This window comes from Telmatherina bonti, assembly GCF_933228915.1.
Source record: "Telmatherina bonti genome assembly, chromosome: 6".
Classification (NCBI taxonomy): domain Eukaryota; kingdom Metazoa; phylum Chordata; class Actinopteri; order Atheriniformes; family Telmatherinidae; genus Telmatherina; species Telmatherina bonti.
The window spans coordinates 38,290,994-38,316,009 of record NC_136624.1 but is presented as its reverse complement, the minus strand read 5'-3'; the positions used below and the strand labels follow the sequence as shown (position 1 = coordinate 38,316,009).

The following is a 25,016-nucleotide window of genomic DNA, read 5'->3' as shown; positions in this document are numbered from 1 at the left end:
CTTTCCAAAGTTAATTAATTATTCACCTAAAACTGTGTGTTTTTCATTTAAAGGACCTGTTGTGGACCAACTATTTTTCTGCACCTTCCCTGATGGAACAGGACCGTTGTTGCTGTGATACCTTCTGCTACTGGAGTAAATAAAATATAAATTGTATTCGCTGCTCAAACAAAATGTTTACTGAAGCTGGAATGCTGCACATCATTTCCAATGCGTGATACGGTGTTGGTAGTTGAAAAGGAGACGAGTAAAACAATTATTTGGCAAATCCTGCGGGACGTCTGGTACCAATGGGTTACATTCAGAAATGTTAGTAGTAAGTAAGTAAAGTTTATTTATAAAGCGCTTTTCACAGATAAAAATCACAAAGTGCTGTACAGAAAAATGGGTACAATAACACAATCAACAACAAAAAAAAAAAAAAGAAACAGAATTAAAGTCATCCAAAAATCAACCAAAAGCTCTTCTAAACAGTAGCGTCTTTAGCTGCATTTTAAAAGAGTCCACAGAGTCAAGCACACGAAGGGACAGAGGCAGCTCATTCCAGAGTCTGGGAGCAACAGACTGGAAAGACAGGTCACCACGAGTTTTAAAACGAGTTTTTGGAACCTTTAGGAGGTTCTGGCCAGAAGACCGAAGAGAGCGTCCAGAGGAGTATGGACAAAGTAAGTCGGTGATGTACTGAGAGGCCTGACCATGTAACGCCCGAAAGGTCAACACTAAAACTTTGAAATCTATGCAAAATTTAACAGGAAGCCAATGAAGACGTGACAAGACAGGGGTGATGTGGGCTGTTCTGGCTGCACCTGTCAAAAGTCTGGCAGCAGAGTTCTGCACAATTTGAAGGTTATTTAGAGTCGTCTTATTTAAGTAAGTGAAAATAGAGTTACAGTAATCAATGCGACTCGAGATGAAAGCATGGATGATCATTTCAAGATCTGATTTTGACAACAACCTCCTTACTTTAGAGATGTTTCTTAGATGATAGAAACAGTTTTTGGTCAGTTGTCAGGTGTGACTCTCCAAAGACATGGCCTGATCATGGCCAAGGTTTCTGAGACTGGTTTTCACAGACGAGCCCAGAGCACCAAGATAGTTTTTGATCATAGGTATCTTTTTATCAGGGGCAATGATCAGAGTTTCTGTTTTGTTAGAATTTATCTGAAGGTAATTTGAGGAGAGCCAGTTTTTAATGCAGGACACACATTCCAACAACATAGATAAAAAATGAAACTCTGAGTCATTGAAGGAACAGTACAACTGAATATCATCAGCGTAAAAGTGATATGATACATTTTCAAAACCACAAATAAGTCAGCCAAGAGGCAATAAGTACAAAAGAAACAAAACAGGCCCCAGAACAGAACCTTGGGCCACCCCACAAGACAGTTTAGACACATGGGACATTACATTGTTTACCGCAACATTAAAGGTTCTACCTTTTATGTATGAGAACCACTGGAGAACAGTCCCAGAAAAACCCATCTCTGATTTAAGTCGATCAATCAATAAGTCACGGTCTACTGTGTCAAAGGCAGACGTTAAATCTAGTAAAACCAAAACTGTGTAGCGACCAGAGTCAGCGGCCATCATCACATCATTTGAAACTCTCAATAAGGCAGTTTCAGTGGAGTGCATTTTGCGGAAACCTGACTGAAATTTGTCGTAAAAATCATTTTCTTCCAAAAAATGTAGTTAGCTGTTCAGCCACTACTTTCTCTAAGATCTTAGAAAGGAAAGGAAATTTTGATATGGGCCTATAATTTCTTGGTTCCGCAGGATCTAGATTTGTTTTTTTAAGGATGGGATTTACCACTGCATATTTGAAGTAGCAGGGGACTGAGCCAGATTCCAATGAAAGATTGATCAATTTAACAACCCAAGGACCAACTACATCAAAAACCTTCACAAACAAAGATGTCGGTAGAATGTCTGCCAGACTTGAGGAAGGTTTCATCTTGTCCACTAAAGCCTTCACATTCTGCAGGCTGACAGGAGTGAATGAGGACCATATCCGAACACTATCTGACACAGGGCATAAGTTATTTAAAGAAGGACTAATGCTGGCCCTAATGTCTTTCACTTTGGACACAAAGAAGTTTAAAAAGTTATTGCAATCCTCCTGTGTATACACAGGAACATGTGGAAATGAAGGCACAACAAGGTTTTCAATAGTATCAAACAGGACTTTAGGGTTTTTCTTATTACATGACACTAGATTTGAGAAGTAAGTTGACCGAGCTACTTTTATCATTTCATTTAGCTCCGACATCATTTCTTTAAGATTGAGTCTATGTACCTCTAATTTTGTGGTTTTCCACAAACGCTCCACTTTCCGACAGCTTCTTTTAAAGTTACAAATAGCCTCACTCATCCATGGACAGGGCTTTTTATGTGCAAGAGTGCTTTTAGAGGGGGCAAATGTTTGTTTTTGTATTATAATAAATAATCAGTCTGTAATATTTGTTGGTTAAAATGTTGTTTCCCATTCTTTGACTATGATGAAATCTATCTACGTAAGACTGGATTTCATTACGAAGCCGTCGTCCTCACTCGCTGTGATTTGTATTCTCCTGTCAGCTGACCACGACTTGGCTCCCTGAGACTCCTGCATTACTATCAGTTCATTTATAAAACTTCAATCAGCAAAAATCCTGCGTACCTCCGTTCTTTACTCATTATACAAAATGGTAATCACAAGTTTCGCTCCACTAATCACATTAAGCGACTCATCCCCAAAGCCTGCACAGCCTTTGGCTGTTTCGCATTTCAGCTTGCAGCTTCTGAAGTCTGGAATCCTTTACAGCAGAATTTGGCTCATTCATTCCATTTTTCACTTTTACAAACTTATTTTTAAAAATGTTCCTGTTATTAAGGGCGCCTCAATGTTTGGAAGTGCTTTATTGTTTTCTTTTTAATTCTATAATACTGTGTAACCCACAATGTATAAAATATTGTGTAATTTGACTCATCACAACTACTTTATGCGTCATTGTTGCCTCCTGCTCAGGTCATCATTGTAAATGAGAACTGGTTTAATAAAGGTTAATATAAACATCTGTTTCATTACTCAACATGAACATTCTTTAATTTGATGATTTATTTATTTATCTCTTTATTTAAACCTCATCTTTAAAATAAGAGGTAACCAAAAGCACCCTAATGCCTTCAGCTTACTGATGTCACATCAGTTTTTAGATTTATCATGTTCATTTCACTTTTACAACTCTCACATTCAACTGAGAAAGTACAACTGCCAAAAGATGTGTTTGCATGCTTTAAATATAGTAAATCAATTTAGCTATCGCACATTCCATTATTCATTCCTGCACACAGGGCCAAAAGTAATGTGATCCAAAGACAAAACATGCCAGCAGAGGGGTGCTTGATGTTGTTCGCCTTCTGTTCATATGACACAACTGATTGGCTTTCGAAACATATGCGCCTTGAGCAAATGTCTGTTTGTGGCTCTAAAAGATAAACTGAAAATGTAGCATATAAAAATAATCGCATGTTTAGATGATGGATTCCTGTCATGGAAATGTTTCACCTGCAGGCCAAATCAACAAAAGTGGGCACAATGCTTGCAGAACATGAGTAATAAAATGAGAAGGGAAGAAGAGGGGAACGTTTCCTCTGGGGTTACCAAGGTGTGACTGACAATTCCTGCAGTTATCTAACTGAAATAAGGGACAGATAGAGGCAGACACACAGCACTGTGAAGGGTAAAAGTGCAGGTTTTTTTTTTTTCAGTGGAGACGGCTGATGGGCAAAATGTTGTCAGCTAGCCTGAGAAAGTGAAGGAAAATAATTAAGTGTGAGCAGAGCTGGAAGTTTCTGTGTGCCAGCTCAAGTTTGAATGTCAAGCTAAAATGGGACTATCTCCAGCAGTGGCGGTGTGGAGTGGAAGAAGTCAGCGCTGAGCCATGAGACCTCATCAGTTAGACCTTGGCATTTAAACCTTTGTGGCCAGATTTCACCTTAATGTCCTGCAGAGCACAAGACACGTGAGAATCAGACTGCTGAGGTAAAAGTTTAACTCTTCTGGGTCATTCGGGACTTTTTAAGTCACTTTCAGGTCATTTTTTTCCACATTTTTGGCCACCGTTTTGGTTGACTTACCAGATTTGGATGCTTTGTTTCTTTATTTTTTATAATCAAGTGTTTCTATGCTTTTATTATTTCAGTTTTTCTTCAAGGACATCAAGGACACCCAAATGTGTGAGTAGAGGACACAAAAGGCGTCTCCTCGAGACTCATTTAAATATTACAGATTACTGTTTTTCCCCTTTTTTGCTGATGTTTCAGTCAAGTTTAGCTCCAATCAAAACTACCAAATATGTAATCATTGTGTGAATGCTTTCACACAATAGTTTTCCTGTTTTTCTTTATTATTATTCTCTATTTATTATTCTTACTTCTTCCGTACCTTTTTCGGCGCGTAATAACTTCAGCTGTGTTCAACCGATTCAAACAAATTTGGTATCAAAACGTTCAGCTCGTTCAGCTCATTCCTGCTTCTATTCAACTTTTTGATATCTTCAACCAATTTCAAATTATTGATCATTTTACTGATTTTCAGCTCTCATTGAAATGAATGGGAATTCCACAAAAACATTCAACTCTTTCAGCCTTTATAACTTCAGCATACTTTCAGCTAGAAACACCGTTCGAACTTTAAACAAGTCACAAGAAATTCAGCTATTAAACTTATGTTCAATTTTTTTATATCTTTAACTGTTTTCGAAATATTGCAGTTTTAAAATCGTTCAACTTTTTTGCCGATCACTTTTCGCTCGCACTCTAGTTCCACTCTAAATTTTTAAAACTTTCCAGACCTCGAACAAATTCTCATAACTCCTCAAAATTTTGCCCTACAGACACAAATTATACATCAAAACCTTGCAAATCTTCTTGGTTTCAACTCAATCCAAGAATGAAAGAGCTGGGACCTACAGATTTTGAGCCCTCCAAGCGACTAAAAGTCTGCTTTTTCCCCATTCAAGCTGCCATAGACAAAGGAAACATGTCCTCTCGGCTGCACTTTTTTTTTTAACTCACTGTCATTTAAATTCAGTTAAGTCGACGATAAAATAAATTACATTCCTGTGTTCCTCAAAGAATTATTTCTATATCTGTTATGGTTTTCGTGTACCGTCGAGGAGTTCGGAGGGGTCACAGAGGGTCTGCGAAGCAAAAAGTCTCCCCCTCAGCCCCAGCGTGTCATTTTGGAACTGCAGTGAGTGAAGGGAGGGGCCGTTGTCATGACAACTAATAGGTCAAAGGTGTTCAGTGATGATTCAGCACTGTTAATACAGAGCTGTTTATGTCTCCTGTCCAGCTTAGGCCTCAACAAGAACATTTTAACCACGTTTAACTGTCCTGTACTCGTTTTTCAACCGTCGTCAACTGTCTTGCACTCATTTCAGTTCAACTTTCAACCCACTTCACCCCTTTTAACACCATTTCAGGCTTCAACACTTGTACTCATGGCTTGTACACTTCAGCGAAAGGCTTCAACCAGGATATTTCAGCCATGTTCTGCTGTTTTCCACTCTTTTCAGTTCAACTTTCCACCCTCTTTACTCCTTTTTAACACCATTTCAGGCTTCAACACTTGTACAGACGGCTTCAACTTCATATATAATTCAGATAAAGGCTTCAACCAGGATATTTCAGCCTTGTTCAACTGTCTTCCACTCTTTTCAGTTCAACTTTCAACCCTCTTTACTCCTTTTAAACACCATTTCAGGCTTCAGCACTTGTACTGTTTGCTTCATCTTAATAGTTAGTTCAGCTAAAGGCTTCAACAAGGACATTTCAGCTATGTTCCACTTTCTTCCACTCGTTTCAGTTCAACTTTCCACCCTCCTTACTCCTTTTAAACACCATTTCATGCTTCAACACCTGTACTCATGGCTTCAGCTTCATAGTTACTTTAGCGAAAGGCTTCAACCAAGATATTTCAGCCATTTTTAACTGTTTTTCACTTGTTTTTTTGCCCTGTTAAACTGCCTTTCACTCATTTTGCAACCTTCAAACAATTTCAACACCTTGAAACACCATTTTGACCTATAAATCTTTCAACAGTTGACCTCAGCTGTACAACTTCTTCATCTGATCCATCCACAACTGAACTTTAGCCATCTTCAAACATATTTAACTTATTTCAGCTCAGCTTTCACCTATTTTAACCATGTTTAACCATCGGTTTTTCCTTTTCAACACTTCTTTCAAGTTTCTTTCCATTTTAGCCTTGTTCAAACTTTTTTTTAGCATTACAGTTCAAGCATTTCAGCATGAAAGCATTCACACTGCTGTTCTGCAAGAACAGCAATTTTTCTAGTTTCTATTACTTTAATAATTTAAATTGGAATTTTAATCAAATGATGTAACGGTTTTCATTTTTAAAATACACATGAAGAGTAATTTTCCATATAACATGTCGGTGGTCAGGAATCTTTTTTTTTTTTTTTTTTTTTTTTTGTTTTTTAAGATGAGCCTTAAGTGGACTAAAGATTTAGTTGTAATGATTTTTTAGTTGTTTTGGGAGATAGTGTTTTTGACCCTCTAAGGAACTGAACGTGTAGGACAGCGTAAACCAAACACTGCAAAAAATACTGAAAATCAATTCAAATCAAGGTTGTGACTGATTCTTCTGTATATATACATATAAATATATATGTATGTACATATAAATATATATATATATATATATATATATATATATATATATATATATATATATATATATATATATATACATATTTACATGTTATATATATATATATATATATATATATATATATATATATATATATATATATATATATATATATATATATATATATATATATATATATTAACATGTAAATAAATAAATTTATTAAATAAATGTCCAAAATATTTTATGTGGAAACTAAGATAAAAATAGTGCCATGATGCATTTAAACTGGCATTTATAAATTGCAAACATAAATAATTTAATAAATAAATGTCTAATATTTTATGTGGAAACTAAGATAAAAATAGCGCCATCATGCTGGCATTTAAAGGGTTACAATAATTAGAGTAATTGCATTTTTGTCATTTTTCATAAGTAATAAAGTTAATTTAAAGAGCAAAAACACTGGAAATAATATTATTTTATAATGCTTTTAGAAGATTTTTTTGACCCAGTAATGACCTGAGATGGCAGAAAACGGACCTACAACAGTTAAATTGGGATGTAAAAAGCTGGTAAGAGTGGCTTTGTGGGACTTGTTTGGACTTGACAGATGTGTGGGGCTAAAACTGATGGAAACAGCAAATCAAATCAGATATAAGAATGTTATCTACACGAAAAGGCTGAAAATAATTTAAGTAAAAATGTCATTTTCTCGAGCAAAAGTTTGTGTGAGCGTTTTACCTCCTACGATCTGATGGATAATTGCATTTCCATTTGGGAATTTTAATCATCGTCTGCACTGAAGCACTTAGTTTGTTTAGATACCAACCTGATTACTTCCCCAGCATTAAATGACTGCGGTATCGCTTCTGATGGCAGTTTGCAGGTGATGAATTAATGACCAACTCGGCTGTGCAGAGTGCCCGTGCATAATGGCAGCTCCTCTGGCAATGTGGGAGACCTTTGATGATGCTGCACAATTTATGAATTTGCACTTTCCCCACTGCTACTCATTACATGACATCAGAGATGCAGGCAAAACGCTGCTACTTAGATGGGTCAGTAAGGGTGGGTTCTCAGGTTAGTCCACACCAGTGGCGACTGTTACCGGCGGTGGAACTCAAGATCATCCCACCGCACACAGGTTCACAGTGAATTACAATTACACTGCAAAGGATAAGAACAGTTTTGACAAAATGTGTTTGATTTTGTCTTCAGAGACTGGAATCTTTAGCAAAGTGAACGAATTCATGTCAACCTTAAAGTTCAGTGTTTCGCCATATATATTTATGTTCATCCACAGACATCCTGCAGCTCTCCTGTGTCGTCAAGACTCTTGCTATTCTTAACCACTTTCAGGGCCATGGGTGTAAAACAAATTTATTGTATGGCCTGTTCAAAGGTTTTCTCCTTTTTGTCGCCCCTTAGAGAGATGAAAGTAAGGTGAGCTGACTTGTAGAGCACATTTTATGTACAAGACTACCTAAAACATTAAAAGCGTTTCAGATGGTGCAAAGAAAGCCAAAATAAAATCAGAAATTATTTTAAGATAAGTTAAACGTTAGCGTGCCGAATTCAGGCGCATGAGAACAGAAACGTTCCAGACAGATGTAAAGGTTTCTACATGTGGTGAAAGTTTCATCTCCACTGCAGTTTGTTCGACTTGTTTACAGTATCACAGCTACATGATGAATCTCTGTGTTTCGTCTGGACCCTAGTCTGGACCCTACTCTGGACCCTAGTCTGGACTCTAGTCTGGACCCTACTCTGGACCCTAGTCTGGACTCTAGTCTGGACCCTACTCTGGACCCTAGTCTGGACCCTAATCTGGACCCTAGTCCGGACCCTAGTCTGGACTCTAGTCTGGACTCTAGTCTGGACTCTAGTCTGGACCCTAGTCTGGACTCTAGTCTGGACCCTAGTCTGGACCCTAGTCTGGACTCTAGTCTGGACCCTAGTCTGGACCCTAGTCTGGACTCTAGTCTGGACCCTAGTCTGGACCCTTAGTCTGGACCCTAGTTTGGACACTACTCTGGACCCTACTCTGGACCATAGTATATTATCCAGACCAGAGTCTGATCTTGACTCTGGTCTGGACCCTAGTCTGGACCCTAGTCTGGACTCTAGTCTGGACCCTAGTTTGGACACTACTCTGGACCCTACTCTGGACCTTAGTATATTATCCAGACCAGAGTCTGATCTTGACTCTGGTCTGGACCCTAGTCTGGACCCTAGTCTGGAACCAAGTCTGGACCCTACTCTGGACCCTACTCTGGACTCTAGTATATTGTCTGGTCTGGACTCTGGTCTGGACCCTGGTCTAGTCTGGACTCTAGTGTAGTCTGCACTCTAGTGTAGTCTGGACTCTAGTCTACTCTGGACTCTAGTCTACTCTGGACTCTAGTATATTGTCTGGTTTGGACTCTGGTCTGGACTCTGGTCTGGACTGTGGTATGGACCGCAATCTGGAACCTGGTCTGGACTCCGGTCTGGACTAGTTGCCCTGATCTTCGGATCTAAGAGCTCTACTTGGTTTATATTCTCTGAACATGTCCCAGCTGGATTCTGGTCCTGAACCATTCTGGCATTGTAAAGGGCTGAAAATCAGTTCTGTCTGGACCCGGGACCAGACTGACTGACTGGAAATCAGTGTGAAGATGTTCAGGTGATGTGTTCAGATCTAAGTCCAAGTTAAAGCTCTACGAGCAGCAGCATCTGGTTGGGCTGCAGATGTTTAAAGCAGGAAGTCCTGGACCAGTAATCCATCCTGCTGGAGATGAATGACGGAGGAGTTTCTACTGGTCTTACTGGGAGACTAAACTTTTAATCCTGGTGATGTTTCTAATGGTAGAAAGCCTCTGAGTGAAGCTTTGATGTGACTCCTGAAAGTCAGACATGAGTCTATCAACCCTCCAAGGTTACAAACTCGGTTGGTGGTTTTAAGCGCCCGAGTCTCCCGGTGTTTACTGATGCTGACCCGGCTCTCGTTGCTACCGGTAGCCAGATTTGTTGAGTTCTCTTTTAAAGCTGTGCTGATCAGTAGTTCTCCAGGCTTTCAGAAGGTCATTCATACATTTGTTTAGGACATTGGTTGCTTTTTTTCTGATTTTTAATTATTTTGAGAGGAGTGTTTTCTGTTTGTTAAATCCCTTCAGACTGAGCATAACCAAGCAGCAAACAAAGGAGACAGGCCAGCTTTCTGTCTGCACAGAACAGACAACGGTGCAAAGCAGCTATTTTAAGTCATGTCCTTCGGCATTTTGTTACAGTCTGTGATAAAGACACAGTATTCATTCCTACGTCTTTAGTTCCATAAACATCCAAAAGATGGCACCATTTGTGTTAAGAGACTATATTTGTGTAATCATGTTGTAAATACATTTCTGTGATATCACTAAGAGTGATGTTAATTGTGATTGTCGCCACAGTGAGGCGCTGTTTTACTGGTCAAGGATGCACTCTGCATCATTACGTTCACGTCTGCAAGCGCGCCCAGGAAAGTTTCTTTTTTCCCTCCTTTTTAGTGTTTGAGTGTTTTAGACTCTCCCTCCAAGAGAGGATGTACATTTTTTTGTTATCCATAAATAAATAAGCCACAGAGGCTAGAGAAGATCTTTGTCTCCATCATTTTTCTTTTGAGTGCATCACTAGTGATGCTGCAATGCTCAAAACTTGAATGTATAAAATAGTAATTCTGCATAAATTAAGCATTTCAACAAGCTGATTCAATGTGAGCCACATGTTGAAAAATTTGACAGTGAAATCTGAGAAAATTTATATAGATGAGGTCATTCATGTTAAGTCACATTCATATATGCACATACACACGTAGGTAGGTAGCTAGGTAGCTAGCTAAGTAGGTAGCTAGCTAGGTATGTAGCTAGGTAGATAGGTAGGTATGTAGGTAGGTAGATAGGTAGGTATGTAGGTAGGTAGATAGGTATGTGGCTAGGTAGATAGGTAGGTATGTAGGTAGGTAGATAGGTAGGTATGTAGGTAGGTAGATAGGTATGTGGCTAGGTAGGTAGCTAGGTGTGTCGGTAGGTATGTGGGTAGGTAGGTGGGTAGTTAGGTACTTGTAGATCGGTAGGTAGCTAGGTATGTAGCTAGTTATGTAGGTAATTAGATAGCTAGGTATGTAGCTAGTTATGTAGGTAATTAGGTAGCTTGGTATGTAGCTAGTCATGTAGGTAAGTAGGTAGCTAGGTAGTTTGGCAGCTAGGTAGGTAGGTAGGTAGCTAGCTAGTTTGGTAGCTAGGTAGCTAGGTATGTAGGTAGTTAGTTACTTGTAGGTTAGTAGGTAGCTAGGTAGGTAGGTGGGTAGGTGGCTAGATAATGAAGTAAGAAGGAGAGCTACAATGTGCGGCAGGAACAATATCTTATTACTTCATCCTGGTCATTTTCAGACTTCATATATGAATGTTAGGTTTTTGTGTGTGTGTGTGTGTGTGTGTGTGTGTGTGTGTGTGTGTGTGTGTGTGTGTGTGTGTGTGTGTGTGTGTGTGTGTGTTTTTTTATTTTACTATATGTATTTTAATTTATGTTTATGTTAAGTTATGTTTTGCTTACAATAAAATAAAATAAAAACCTATGGTGCCGTATTTTCATAGTTTCAGCAACACTGACCTGACCAAGCAGCTCTGGCAGCCCCAGCACTTGCCCAATGAAAACACCCAAGCAGATCAGGATGGAGTTGAACTGGCCAATGGAACCTCTGATATGTTGGGGGGAAATCTCTCCCAGGTACATGGGGAGGGCACTGAGAGCTATACCTGCCAGGTAGAATGAGACACTTGTCATATATAGGTTGAAACATTTTTCTTGTATAAATTTGAGGAGTGGCTACTGTGTGTGGATACATCCATTCCTATGAATTGAAGCTACCAGGCATGGCAGCTTTTTGTCTACAAAACATTTAATGTTCAAGACAACTGAAAACATAAACTTTTAAAAGCCTCACACCAAAGTGTAAACGAAAAAGATGACAAAAAAAAGATGACACTTTTTCCAGTGCATAAGAGGAAATTATCAATTATTCCTTTTCTCTCCAAAGTTTAAATTTGGTTTAATTTCAATAAATGGCTTAAAATAAAAAATATGCTTAATGTCAGGACATCTCCAGAAATTTCAGAAAAGCTTTAACATCTCACCAAAATCAAGCAAATAGAAGAACAAATAACAGAAAAGATGAATGAGAACATCTTTTTATTCTTTCTTCTTCCCTCTCTGATGCATCATCTCACATTCCGGTGGTTTCCCTGATGTCTTCAATAAAACATCACTGCACATGAAGCAGTTGAAACAAGCAGCAATAACAGTAAAACGCTGTCAACAAACATGTTTCATCCTGATAAAAACTCCATACAAGCTAAAAGCTGCACGGCGGTGTGGTGGTTAGCGCTGCAGCTACAAACAAGAAGGTCAGCGGTTCGAGCCTCACAGTGGAACAGTGATCTTTCTGTATGGAGCTTGCATGTTCTCCGTGTGTGTGTGTTGGCAGGGGAATTACATTAGGTTAATTGCTATTTTTAATTGATTGATTCTCACACATCCGACTGTAGAACAGAATGAAAGATTGGATTACACCAGTATCATGTAGATATATACAAGTATAAATATTATTATGTGTGTAGTTATTAATTTTTCTCTCAAGTAGAATTGACTTTTAATTAAATTAACTTCTTTTTTTAAGCTGACATTTTTTATTATTTCATTTTTATAAATAATTATATAAGTAACACCCAGTATGACATTTAAATTTAAAAAAAACAACAACAACAACAAAAACAACAGGGTAATATATTGGGAAAGAAACACGGTTACTTATGAATACATCAGTACATTATTGTCTGTTTTGTATTTCTCCATCTTATATCCGAATCAGATATTTCCTCCCTGGTTATATAGTTTTTTTTTAAAAAAGGGCACATTTCTTCTGAAATGTTTCTTGTTTATTATGCAAGTTAAGGGTTTTTTTTATTATTTCTTCCCACTGTTTGTTATAAGAAATATTGGTTTTTATTTTTCCGATGTCTCAGCCCGATCCTGCAGCCGATGTCTAAAGCCGGTCTACACCACTGAATCTGTTCAATTGAGAGCTTCCTTTTTTATAGGCCTATACCTAATACACACAAAGCTGAGCATTGGACCATTTTCATCCTAAACATGTCATTTATACACTCCACTATACTTGTCCAATAGCTCTCAACTGTTTGACATTCATAAAACATGTGTATTAGTGTACCTCTGGCTCTTTCACACCTTCAGCATTTTACAGAGTCTCTAAATTTTAGTCTTGCCCTCTTTTCAGGTCCAGTAGCTTCTATGGATGATTCTGCATATAATTAATCACATCTGCACCTCTCTTGATGTCTTATAACAGGATTTAACAACATTGTCCCATGCAGTGTCCTGTATTTCCTGTTTTAGGTCTTTTTCCCAAGCTCTCCTAAGACAGTTATGTTTTGGTGGGTTAGCGGTTCTTATTAAGTTATAGAATTTAAACGCGACACCTATAGATACTTGTGTATTTTGACAAATTTCCTGTGTAGTAGTGGCGGATATTAAGCTGTGTTTTTTTAAATGCTTTTCTCATACAGTCTCTGAACTGTAAGTATTTCCAGGTATCTTTGGAGGTGAGTTTATATCTAGCTGCCATCTGGCCAAAAGACATGTAACTCTCCATATTAAAAATGTCTTCGATAAATATTATTCCTGCTCTGATCCAAGATTGCCAACACAGAGATTTTTTACCACCTTATGTAAACTATTACACCAATTACATTATTTTTGTAAAAAAAAAAAAAAAAAAAAGATAAATAAGATGTACTAATCAAAATATATTTTTATTAAGTAAAAGAAATATGCATATACAATATTTATTTAAACGACTTACCAGAGTTTACCCCCATAATTATACGACCAATGATGAGCATCTCAAAAGATCTGGACATCTCGCCCAAGGACAGCAGCAGAGCGGCAATCACAGCGAAGACGTTGTTCAGCAGCAGGGTTCCCTTTCTGCAAGTCAGACACATGGCTGGAAATTAATACATTAAGAGAAATAGACTGGAAGGACATGTTGAAGAAATCTTAAGACTCAAACCAAAACCAAATGTAACTAATCCCCCCCCCCCAAATTATCAAATACTTTGTTTCACAGTCGTGTCTGACCTTGTCAAAGAGGTTTTCAGGTTTTCAGCAACGAAAACCTGAAGCAGCAAAATAGCAAAGGAGAGCCTTTTTAAAGAAAAAAGGAGGAATAATTGGGGCTTTTGTGCCTCTGGGAGTGAATAGGAGCAATTCTTCAAGGTCAGCGAAGCAAAAAGATGTGTTCCATACAGAAAGCTGCTCATTTCAAATTAATTCAGACTTGTTTTCATAGAGTTTAAAAAAGCTGAACAGTGAACCAGACTTATGGAAGCATGTGTTTGAATCTGTCCATGTGCATGAAGAGCTGAAAACATTTAATTATCAGGCGATAGTTAGAGACAGTTTCATGGTAATGTGACCAACTGCACCCAGAAGGACAAAGCAGGTTCCCGTCCGAAGACGACCAGAAGGTCTAACCCAGAACCAAGACCTTCCTCTCAATAAATAACCCAACAAAGTTTTAAATCATCTTTTTCTGTGCCGTTAATTGAAGCAGACTTTACTGCTGAACAATAAACTGTAAAATACATAGATATAAAAAGTTAAGTTTTTATTCACTCATTCATTTTCTTAACCGCTTAGTCAAAGGGCCACAGAGAGCAGGAGCGTATGCCAGCAGTCATTGGGTTGTTGCTGGTTGTTAATAGCTTGATGAGTTTACTACGTGTACTTCCTTCAAACAGTGACAACTCCTCTAAGATCAAGTTTGCATTATCTTCTCTCTGCTGTTCATTAGTTTGTGTTTCATAAAGCATAAAAAGTCCATAAATGGAATGAAAAAGGGATTTGTTCAAAGTACAGAAGAAAAACTGTTTGCCTCTGCCACTAACAACACCTGTGCAACTAAATCATGGCCCTTAAATAACGTCCCATAAGTGTTACAAGATGTGACACCACCCCCTAGTGGATGGGGGAAGTTAAAAAAGGAAACATGGCTCCTACAGGTGGGTACACCTGGACAGGTCGTCAATCAGTCGCAGTAGTCTTTTATTATCATGTCATTTATTTAGGTTTTTGTTGATTTTCTTATTCTTCCATAAAATCCCCCAAAAGTCCAGTTCATGAGCTTTTCTGTACTTATCCGTTCTACAAACCCTTCCTGGGAAACCGTTAGTCTGCTGTGTTTGGTTCAGTCATAACTTCACATCATCATCACATCTTCTTTTAGACTCACTAATTTATGCTTTCCAGGCTACCTGCTTTTGTAGAACTCCAAATAAGCTGGTTGCAGTTGTGTTTGTTGGTTTGTGCTGAATCAGACTGCCACATCATGAGCGTTTATAATCCAAGTATAAATGCCTAAATTAAGACATTCTGAGTTAAAATGCATAAAGAAGTTTATTTCTCAGTCGTGTCATTTGTAGATTAATCAGGAAAGACACAACGGGTAAAATCTCACAATAAAGAAAAAGCAATAAACTTTGCTTTCTTGGGCATTTATATAAATCATTTAAAAAATATTTAGAGAACAATTTCCAGGTTATGAAGCAGATTTTACATAACTCATTTTTTCATGTCTTTTATGCCTCCTCTTCGTTTTACTGTATTTTATTTGTATTTTTACCAGTTTTAAGGTTTTCAGGGCTCTTTCAAGGTTTGTTTATTTTTCATAATCAGACTTTATTCAATTACATAAACAATAAAAAAAATTAACTCATGTTGTCATTTGTCATTTAGTTTATGTAATATATACAATTTGGGCAGTTATTGTTTTTATTGTCATGTGTTTGAAACAGGGATAGAAACTGGGATAGAACTCATTGCTGGGACAGGCTCCAGCTTCCCAGCAACCATTAACTGCACAAAGTGGTACAGAAAATAAATAAATGCTTGAAACTACCTCAGTGAAGATAATAATGCAGATGTTGTGTCGTGTCGTATCGTATCATATGTCGTTAATCCTGTTCGTGTCATGTCTTGTCGGCTCTTATTTCAAAACACTTGATATTTGAACAGAAATTTAACATATTTATGTAAAAAAAAAAAAACTCTAGGGGGTCCAGTTTGTTAAAAAGTTTTTGATTAAAATATTTTTTTTCTATTGTTTATTCATACTTTACCATTTTCCCCATTTCAGTGCTACTTGTACATCCTAAGCTTTGTCCTTTTCTTCCTTATTCGGAGGCTTTTGCAGAGGTTAGATCATATATCATTTATAGCAGGATTTATAAAACATCCTTTTCCTTAAAATAGTTTTCTGTTGTTTAAAAACTTGAAAGAAATATGCACTTTTCCACCCTGTTATAATCTCAGTTGCATACTTAAAAATGACATTTCTCAAATCACTAAAGGTGGGACGATACAGGTGAATAAGCTAAAAGGGAAAATTTGTTCTGGGATTAAATAAAACAGCTTTGCCGTGCGCTGTTAGAGGTCAGTGTCAAAGGCCAGAATAAAATATGTTTTTGTTTGGCTGCTGCAGTGAAACTGTTAGCAGCAAACATTGTCTCAAGGGCAGCCTCATTTGCATTAAAGCCGAGTAAGAGAATAAACAAATCACATTAATATTTTCACATCACGTCTTCACAGTGAAAAAGTCCCTGTGGTGAAAAACATTCAGACTTTCAAGTTCAGAAAAAAAAAAAACATAAAATTACCTCAGCTTCAAAACTTTTAATGAAGAACATGCTCGCTCTGAAACAGTTTTCTTTCAGATTGCTCTATGTGTCTTCATCTGATAATATATTCAGCTCCTATTCCTGACATCTGAATGTCAACCTCTCCGGGACTCGGAGCTGAACTGCCAGCTGGCCCCCAGATGTCTAGCAGAGAATATGGAGGAAGAATGAATAATACCTTTCAGCCTAATCAACACGTTGGGAAACAGCCACCTGATAGCTCCAAGGTGAATCTTCAGGCCGTCTTAATTATCTCCGATGACTCCGAACAGAAGCTTCATAAGTCTTCCTCTGCCATGACAGTGCTTTTCTCATCATTATAGGAGAATAGATCCTTTTGACTGGATATTATTTTGTGGTGATTAAGTTGGTGCCTGAAGGATGAGAGGACATACAGCTCTGCACTCCGGAGCAAAGCTGGCCAAACAAGTCGTCTCAGCTGCAAGCCGTGAACTCATCACACTAGCTGGGAGATTGCATCTTACAGTGCAGAATAAGATGTCAAACCGTGATCAATGGATCAGAGGACGAATGTTTCTCCCCCCTGCACATGTATGTCCTGGGAATCTGTTTGTGGATAATCATTTACAGAAAAAATAAATGGAAAAACACATCAATCAAGTGTTAGTTCCATTAAACAGCATGATAACTGAGGAAAAGAGAGAAGAAACCAACATGTCAGCACGCCGTGGTGGGCCAGATTGGATCAGCTGTTTTACTGACTTCAGCGGGAAAATTAAGCGTTTGTCATTATTCCACAAACATGTTTAAAAAGCAAAAGGAAAAAACATAATGAAGAACAACAGATCGGACTAATCTGTTTCAACTCCTTTTACTTGTCCTCCTCTGACCTTGTTTGAGCTTGTTTTGTTTGTTTTTGCCTTTATTTTGTCTACTGTTTTGCCAGATCATCATTGTAAATGAGAAGTTCTTCAATTGATTTTACCTGGTAAAATAAAGGTTAAATAAAATAAATGAAAATTAGTGTTTCTCAAACGGGGGGTTACAGGAACCGCCTCGGGTACTTGGAAGAACCACAGAGGGTACATGAAAAAATAAAAAGGGGGATATTTAGATCTATCATTCATACATATCTTTTATACAATCTGTGGATAAGATCAATAACTCGTGTCATAAATCACAAAACTGAGTTAATACTCTTTACTTGCAGAAATCCACCAGGCAACTGTTTTAAACCTTCTGCATTTTACAAAAGTTTTCCTCTGGCAGAGTATTTGCAGGTGGTTTCAGGTGCTTTGTTAGAGAGCAGATCCTGCCTGGTTGGAGTTTTCTGTACGAGGATCAAAGCTAAAGGTCCTTCAAGAGGAAACGCTGACAAAGCGGGAAAACGAAGGTTAGCCGATGACATACAGGCTTGCTGTGTCTCCTTACGCTGAATTTTCATGTCTGCTAAGACATAAAGGATTTATCCGCAGAGGCTTCTTCTACATCCCAGCTGACAATGTATGGCATACGTGTTTGGAAGAAGCCAGGTGAAGTAAAAGCTCAGGTACGATGTAACAGCACATCCCGCTTTACATCATGAGGTGAGGCTAGTTTTACCTCGCTGCAGGTGGCGCCGTCGCTCCGGGGTCCTAAACGGACTGCAGTCATTTGTTTGTTTACAGGGTAAAATCTCAACATTTTCAGATACTTTCATGGTATCAATGTTTCAATTTATCTTGGAAAAGACTCTTTTTCTTTATGAATGTAAAAAGGAAAAATCTGCAGGCAAAAGACGCAACAAAGTATATTTTAGGTTTGCTGCAAACTGGTTAGAATATATTGAAACTGAAGTTTTACTCCCAGTTAACTCTCATGCTGCTGTCATGATATGCGTTTTGGTTTCCGGTTTTGTTCCTTGTCATGTTTAGCCTTGTTCCTGTTCATTAGTTTCACCTGTTCAGTTAGTTCATTTGTGTCACCTGTGTCTGGTTTTGGTTCAGTGTATTTATTCCCTCACCTGTTTTTACTTTGCGGGTTCATTGCGTTTCCCAGTCCCCTGTGTCTTGTGTTCCTGCGTCTACAAATCTGTTAAATTCTGCATCTCCGCCTGGCTACTCTGCGTTTGGGTCCAGACCTCTCAGCTCTCACCACGACAGCTGTGAAGCAATCTGACCAAATCTCTCACGAAAGCACAACCATGTTATGTAACATTTTATTTCTATTTTTTTGGTTTTGATGAGGAAAAGTTACAGACTTTACAGGAGTTTCCAGTCTTCAGAGCTGAAGTTTTAGTGAATAAATGTGTGTTTTTTCTCGTATGAACCAGAAGATTTTTATGTCTTTGCTTTGGCAGACCTGCCTCCTGTGAAAGATAATTCACGTAGCAGTAAAAAGTGGTTCACAGAAGCTACTGAAAAAGTCATAAATGCCCCTTATTAATTGCTGTAAATGATAATAATCAGTAAAGACATGAAACCTTAAGCAAACTCAGTAGTTTTAGACATATGATCCTTTTAGAGTCTAAAACTGGAATGTGTTTTTCCTGGAAAGTTAAAAATCGTCTTTCAGCTCCTAAAAGCAGAGTACTGCTCCAGCCAAGTCGACATTACTCCTCGCTCTCAGTTTGTCTCTTTTCTCTTCTCGCTGTGCCTCTTGCTCTCTTTCATTCATTTCTAGTCTGCTTTTTCTTTTCATTCACCTTCAATCTTTAATTCTGGGGATTAACCTGAGAGTTATTACAACAGAAATTCATAATTTCTAGATGGAAGGGATTAAAAATGGCTATGTGAAGAACTAGAGGTGTAATTTCACCTGCAGTTTATGTCACACACCGTCTCTCTGCTGATGTTTACAACCCAGTTCATGTACATTCTTGTGGCTCGCTGCCTCCTCCCTCCTCTCGCAGCCCTCGGCTCTCCATCCCCATAAAAGGCTACGGCCAATGAGCAATGGCAGCGCATAATATCTGTAAAGGAACAATGGCTGTTGGCAATGAAGTAACCAGAAAAAAAAGGGACAGAAAAACATTGGCCTTGTATTTCTAAGCTGGAGAGCACTGCAGCAGTGAAAGGGGCTCAGTTTGACTCTGAGCCATCTGTGTTTCTCAGGTAAGTAGCAGCATAAACATCAGTTACTTCAACACAAACCATAAACTGGTGATGTTCTTTAGCTCGGTGTGTTTGCACTTTGCAGGCATTTACTCGCAGACAAAGTGAGCGGGGGGTTGGAGGGGAAGAAGTGGGAAGTGTTTTGGTCTGCAGGCGGTGCACAACAGCAAACCTTATGGTGAAACATTTCCGCTTTTTGTCCCTTTAATCCTTAAAACCTTCAGTCCAAAGTGTTTGCTAAGAGGCGTGTAATGCTGGTACTGCTGCTGTAAATTAAGTTTGGTGGCCTTGGTGGATATTTCTTGGTCTTCTTTATGGACTGTCAAGTTTCACATCGAGTTTGCTGCTTTACCTTACATGCATCATACATTTTAAGAGTTTACATAATTTTTATATGTATATATATATGTATATATATATATATATATATATATATATATATATATATATATATATACTACTCACAAAAAGTTAGGGATATTTGGCTTTCAGGTGAAATTTATGGAAAATGCAATATGTTCATGCTACAGTGAATATAATATTGTAAAAGTAAGACATTTAAGTAGAAGGATGCACTACTGATTTCCTCATCTCAAAAAATTCATTCAACACAAAAGGTAACAACAATGGTAGTTACACCACAACAAAAAATTTGAACGTCTCAATATCTCGTCATGTGCCCTTGAGCATCAATTACAGCTTGACAACGACGTCTCATGCTGTTCACAAGGCAACTTATTGCCTGCTTAGGCATGGCATCCCACTCTTCTTGAAGGGCGGCCCTCAGGTCATTGAGGTTCTGGGGTGCACGGTTTCGAGCCTCTACACGACGGCTCAGCTGATCCCACAGGTTTTCAATGGGATTCAGGTCTGGAGAGAGTGCAGGTCATTCCATTTGAGGTACACCAGTCTCCAACAGCCGTTCCCTGATGATGCGGCCTCGATGAGCAGGAGCATTGTCGTCCATGAAGATGAAATTAGGCCTGTGCTGTTCATGTAGGGGCACAATCACTGGATTAATGATGTTATTCAGGTAGTATGGGCTTGTCACTGTACCATTCACAAAGTGTAGGGCAGTTCTGTACCAAGTGGACACCCCTGCCCACACTGTAACACCGCCACCACCAAAAGCTGGCCTGTTGCAACAGTGGCTGATGCATAGCGCTCTCCCTGACGTCTCCAACATCGTTGCCGGCCATCATTTCTGCTCAGTGTGAATCGACTTTCATCAGAGAACAGCACTGAGGCCCACTGGTTCCTCGTCCAGCGTAAATGCTCCCTGGCCCATGCAAGACGATGATGCCTGTGCCTGGTGGTGTGGTCAGGTACCCGTGCAGGTCGTCTAGCACGCAGACCACGCTGATGGAAACGGTTTGGAATGGTCTGACGTGACACTTGGGTGCCTCTCACCTCTCTTAAACGTGCCTGGAGTTGAGTGGCATTCATCATCCGGTTTCTCAGGGCAGTGTTCACAATGTAGCGGTCATCAGCACGGGATGTGGCCAAAGGACGTCCACTTCTAGGCCTTTCTGTGACTCTTCCAGTCTCTCCATATCTCTGTTGCAACCTGCTGATGACACTCTGTGACACTCCAAGCTCAGTGGCCACTTCTGTCTGAGAACGTCCTGTTTGAAGCATCGCAATGGCAAGGGACTGTTGTTCCATTGTTAGGTGTCGTCTTGGTCTCATGATGTCAAAATGTGAACAGCATGATGAGGACAACTGTTTAAACACCAGCTCTAATTGAACCAGGACATTTATTGGTCAATTCAAGGATCACACACCTGCCGTGATTTTTGCCGTTAAGCTCCTTGTTAGAGAACAGAGACTTGTGCAAAATTTATTGAAACATTTAACAGTTGAACATGTGCATTTAAAAGCTTAGAGAAGATCACATTAAGTTCACCTGTACAGGTTTGAATGCATTTTAGGCTTGTTGTGAAATTTCACCCAAAAGCTGAATATCCCTAACTTTTTGTGAATAGTGTATATATACACACACTTTTTTTTCTTTTTTTCATCTACACAGTATATATTGTAATAAATAATAGTGTATAATGCACATAATGATGACAACTGTCCAGTTTTCTCACGGTTTCTTTTAATATTACAGAATTTGTCTGGGCTGATGAATCACATCAGACTGTTTGGATCGAAGAGGGAAGTGATAGTACGGGAGAAAATCACACACAGAGAGGAAACTGAGTAAAAACTATGTTTTTAGGCGTCATGCTGGGTGGACGAGTATCTCTTCAGACTGAAAAATCTGATGACACCATCTTATCTGGAGTTCTGTGTGATTGAGTATCTTTCACTATAAATGAAGCCATTTTTTGTCAATGTAAAAAATCTAATTTTTTTCAGTCCTTGCATGTAATAAAGTGCAAAGAAGCTTCTTATTTTCTTTTCTTCTCTCCTGACCTTCAAGTTGCTTTCGACTCTTTCCTGCCGATTATGGATATGTTCAGATAGATGCAGTTCTGATATCAGCACAAAGATGAGCTTATCTGCTATTCTCAATGTGTTCTGATGAAAACAGCAATTTCCACCGCATCAATTCTGCTGCCTCCAGTGTGCTCTGAACTCACACCTCCTGAACCCCCTCCCTCTCATTTCCAACCGTGGGATCGAATCTCCAGCTGAAAGTCTCCTGCTGTGAGTCACATCTGCGAACAGCAACAACCCCAACACGTCTGCAGCAAACTGTCCTCACGTTCTGCTAAACATCTCCGTTCATGTGTGGAAATAGCTATGCAATGTATGTAACAGTCATAAAACCTCAGAAATGACACGAGGACACACACGTTCAAACCTGATGCAACACATTGATGCATTCTGCGGCTCCAAACAGTTTCACTGTGACGGGACTTTTCCATGTGAGATGATCAATTAGCGGGCCTGTCGCTTGGCTGGGACATTTTAAACTGCTCATCTGGTGAAAGTGTGTCAGAGAAACGTGCAACAGCTGCAACACATAGCTCAGCTAAAAGCAAAACCGCCTCAAGACATTTAAAAACTGGGTTAAAGTCAAAGTTAGCAGCCTGGATTCCCACAGCAATGCAGGTGTAAGAAAGAAATGTCATTCCAGACACATGAGAGAACCCACCTTCCCAGGACTTTGATGATTAAAGAGACAGAAAGCGCTCCAAGAAGGCCTCCGATGGCAAATATGGACACTGTGATGGACCAGAGGAGGGTGGCAGTCTCTGCCGGAACTGGAACGCCATATCTCTCAATCCAGGTCTTATTGTAGAAAGCTTTGATGTACTGAGACAGAACAGACACAGAAAGAGGCATATTTCACACTTCTCATATTCAATATGAAAATATACGCAGGTCTTCATGCATTACATTAAAATTTGCATTACATGAATGGAGTTGCAACATGACTAGTGTACATCTGCTTGTCTAAGTTGTCTTAATGACCCACATAATGACTTTTACAGGTAATAATTAACCAAATTACAGGAAAAGATAAGTACATTTTAAGTGGCATTGATGTGGTAAAGTAAAATCAAGCAAATCATTTAATAAACTATAATGTAGAATATAGTTATGATCATATCACCCCTGTGCTTGCTTCTCTGTACTGGTTTCCAGTTAGTTTTAGGACCCCGTATAAGATTTTATTGATTGTTTTTAAAGCCTTAAATGGTTTGGCTTCCTACGTATCTGGCAGATTTGTTCTATCAACATGCTCCAGAGTCTTAGGTCTTCTTCTCAACTTTTACTTAATGTGCCATTGGCCAGATTAAAATCCAGGGGTGATGGAGCCTTTTCTGTTGCTGCTCCTAAGATATGGAACAGCCTTCCCCTTCATATCAGAGCTGCTCAATCTGTCTCTGATTTTAAGTCTGTCCTTAAAACTCACTTCTTTGCGCTGGCATTTGGTCATACCTGAGCTTTTTCTTTAGTATTTTAATTTTTACTTTTTTTAGATTTTTATTTTGTGTCCAGATTTTATTTATTTTTTAATATGCAGTGTTTCATTTTAATTTGTGGAGTGTTGTTGTTTGTTGTTTTATTGTTCAGCACTTTGGGCAGCTGTTGCTGTAGAATTGTGCTCTATAAATAAACTTGAACTTGAATTAAATAAAAGGATGGAGGGTGGCCTGGGATACCAAGTCAAGTTTAACGTGTGAGCAAAAATATCTGTCTTATTGCTTTTACCACTTTTTTATTTTATGATGATTCTATTATTTGCAACTATCCGTTATTATTGTCAGTTGTTTGTCTTTGTTTTTCATTTTTATTTGGATATTTTAATCATCTCTTGTTTGTTTGTTTGTTCGTACTTTGTATGCGCTGTGGTTGGTTTTATGTACTGACAAACTTCAGTTAAGTTGAATATTCTCATATTTGTGGACGGTTACAGGATGGTTTTTAATCCAGAATTGATCATTTGTAATTAAATATTTCAGAATTAAGCGTATTTTCCTGGTTTACATCGAAAAAATAATTCCAAATGGTGGTTTACATGGAAGCACGTTGTTACTTAATTCCACTTTAGATTGGCGGGTTGGGAAGGGTTCTGATTGGACAGGGAGCAGACATGATGGACTTATGTCTACTGAAAATAAACAAGTTCTACTTCCTGCTTGTCGCCTTTTTGGTCCAAACATGGAAAACTACATAAAAAATTTTTTTTTAAAAAAACAGTTTCACTGTTATTTTGATTGTAATTTTGAAGCAGCAGCTTGACATGAACACACTACTTCATCGTTTTTCATCAACTGAGAAGGAAGAAAGACCACCGAAGACAGGAGGCAAAACAACACGTGGAATATGTGCATCATCAGGACAGGAAGAGGTAACGAGCATGTTCAGAATCATCAGAATGAAGGGAGGAGTCAAAGGGAAGTATCTCACCCATTTGAGCAAACACTCGCTAAAAAGTGGAGCAAGGAAATGAGAGGAGAATGAATGTTCTTATTTTGGGTCTCATACAGAGGATACAGAGTTAGAAAACCTTCAGAGAGGGAATTTTGCATAATATGAGAACTTTAATGACAGAAGGTGATAAAAAAAAAAAAAAAAGTGTTACAGATGCGTTTGTTTAGTAGTGTGTGCTGCAGTGTGTGAAATATGGGTGAAGAGAGGGTGAGGATGGTGGGGTTTGGTGGGTAACCCTCAGATTCCTGTATGCACAACATCAGCTGATTGATCATTGGTCTTTCAAGACACTTCGACTGCAGTCATTTCACTTTTAATTGTGCTTCTTTTATTATAGATTTTTTTTTTTTTTTTTAAAAAGCTTATAATCAGGGCTGCACAGTGGCGTAGTGGTTAGCACTGTGACCTCACAGCAAGACGGTCGCCGGTTGGAGAACAGTGGCCTGTCTGTGTACTGTTTGCATGTTCTCCCTGTATGTGTGTTCCCTCTTCAGGTACTCCTCCCATTCAAAGACATGCATGTCAGGTTGATTGGTTACTCTAAACAGGCCCTAGGAGTAAGTGTGTGTGTTTGTCTGTGACTCTGTGTTGGTCCTACGATAGACTGCTGACGTGTCCAGGTGTACCTGCCTC

At 38.7% G+C, this 25,016-nt stretch overlaps 1 protein-coding gene across 1 annotated transcript in view; it reads right to left on the bottom strand.

The window, feature by feature from the left end:
- Window positions 1–25,016, bottom strand: part of slc2a9l2 (solute carrier family 2 member 9, like 2) — a gene marked incomplete at both ends in the record, with an annotated part of 135,366 nt that overhangs the window by 96,166 nt on the left and 14,184 nt on the right. The window contains 3 exons of the mRNA XM_079242157.1: window positions 11,294–11,439; window positions 13,563–13,687; window positions 22,597–22,757. Of these exons, the coding sequence (XP_079098283.1) occupies window positions 11,294–11,439; window positions 13,563–13,687; window positions 22,597–22,757 (432 nt within the window). The remainder of the gene's footprint in view (window positions 1–11,293; window positions 11,440–13,562; window positions 13,688–22,596; window positions 22,758–25,016) is intronic.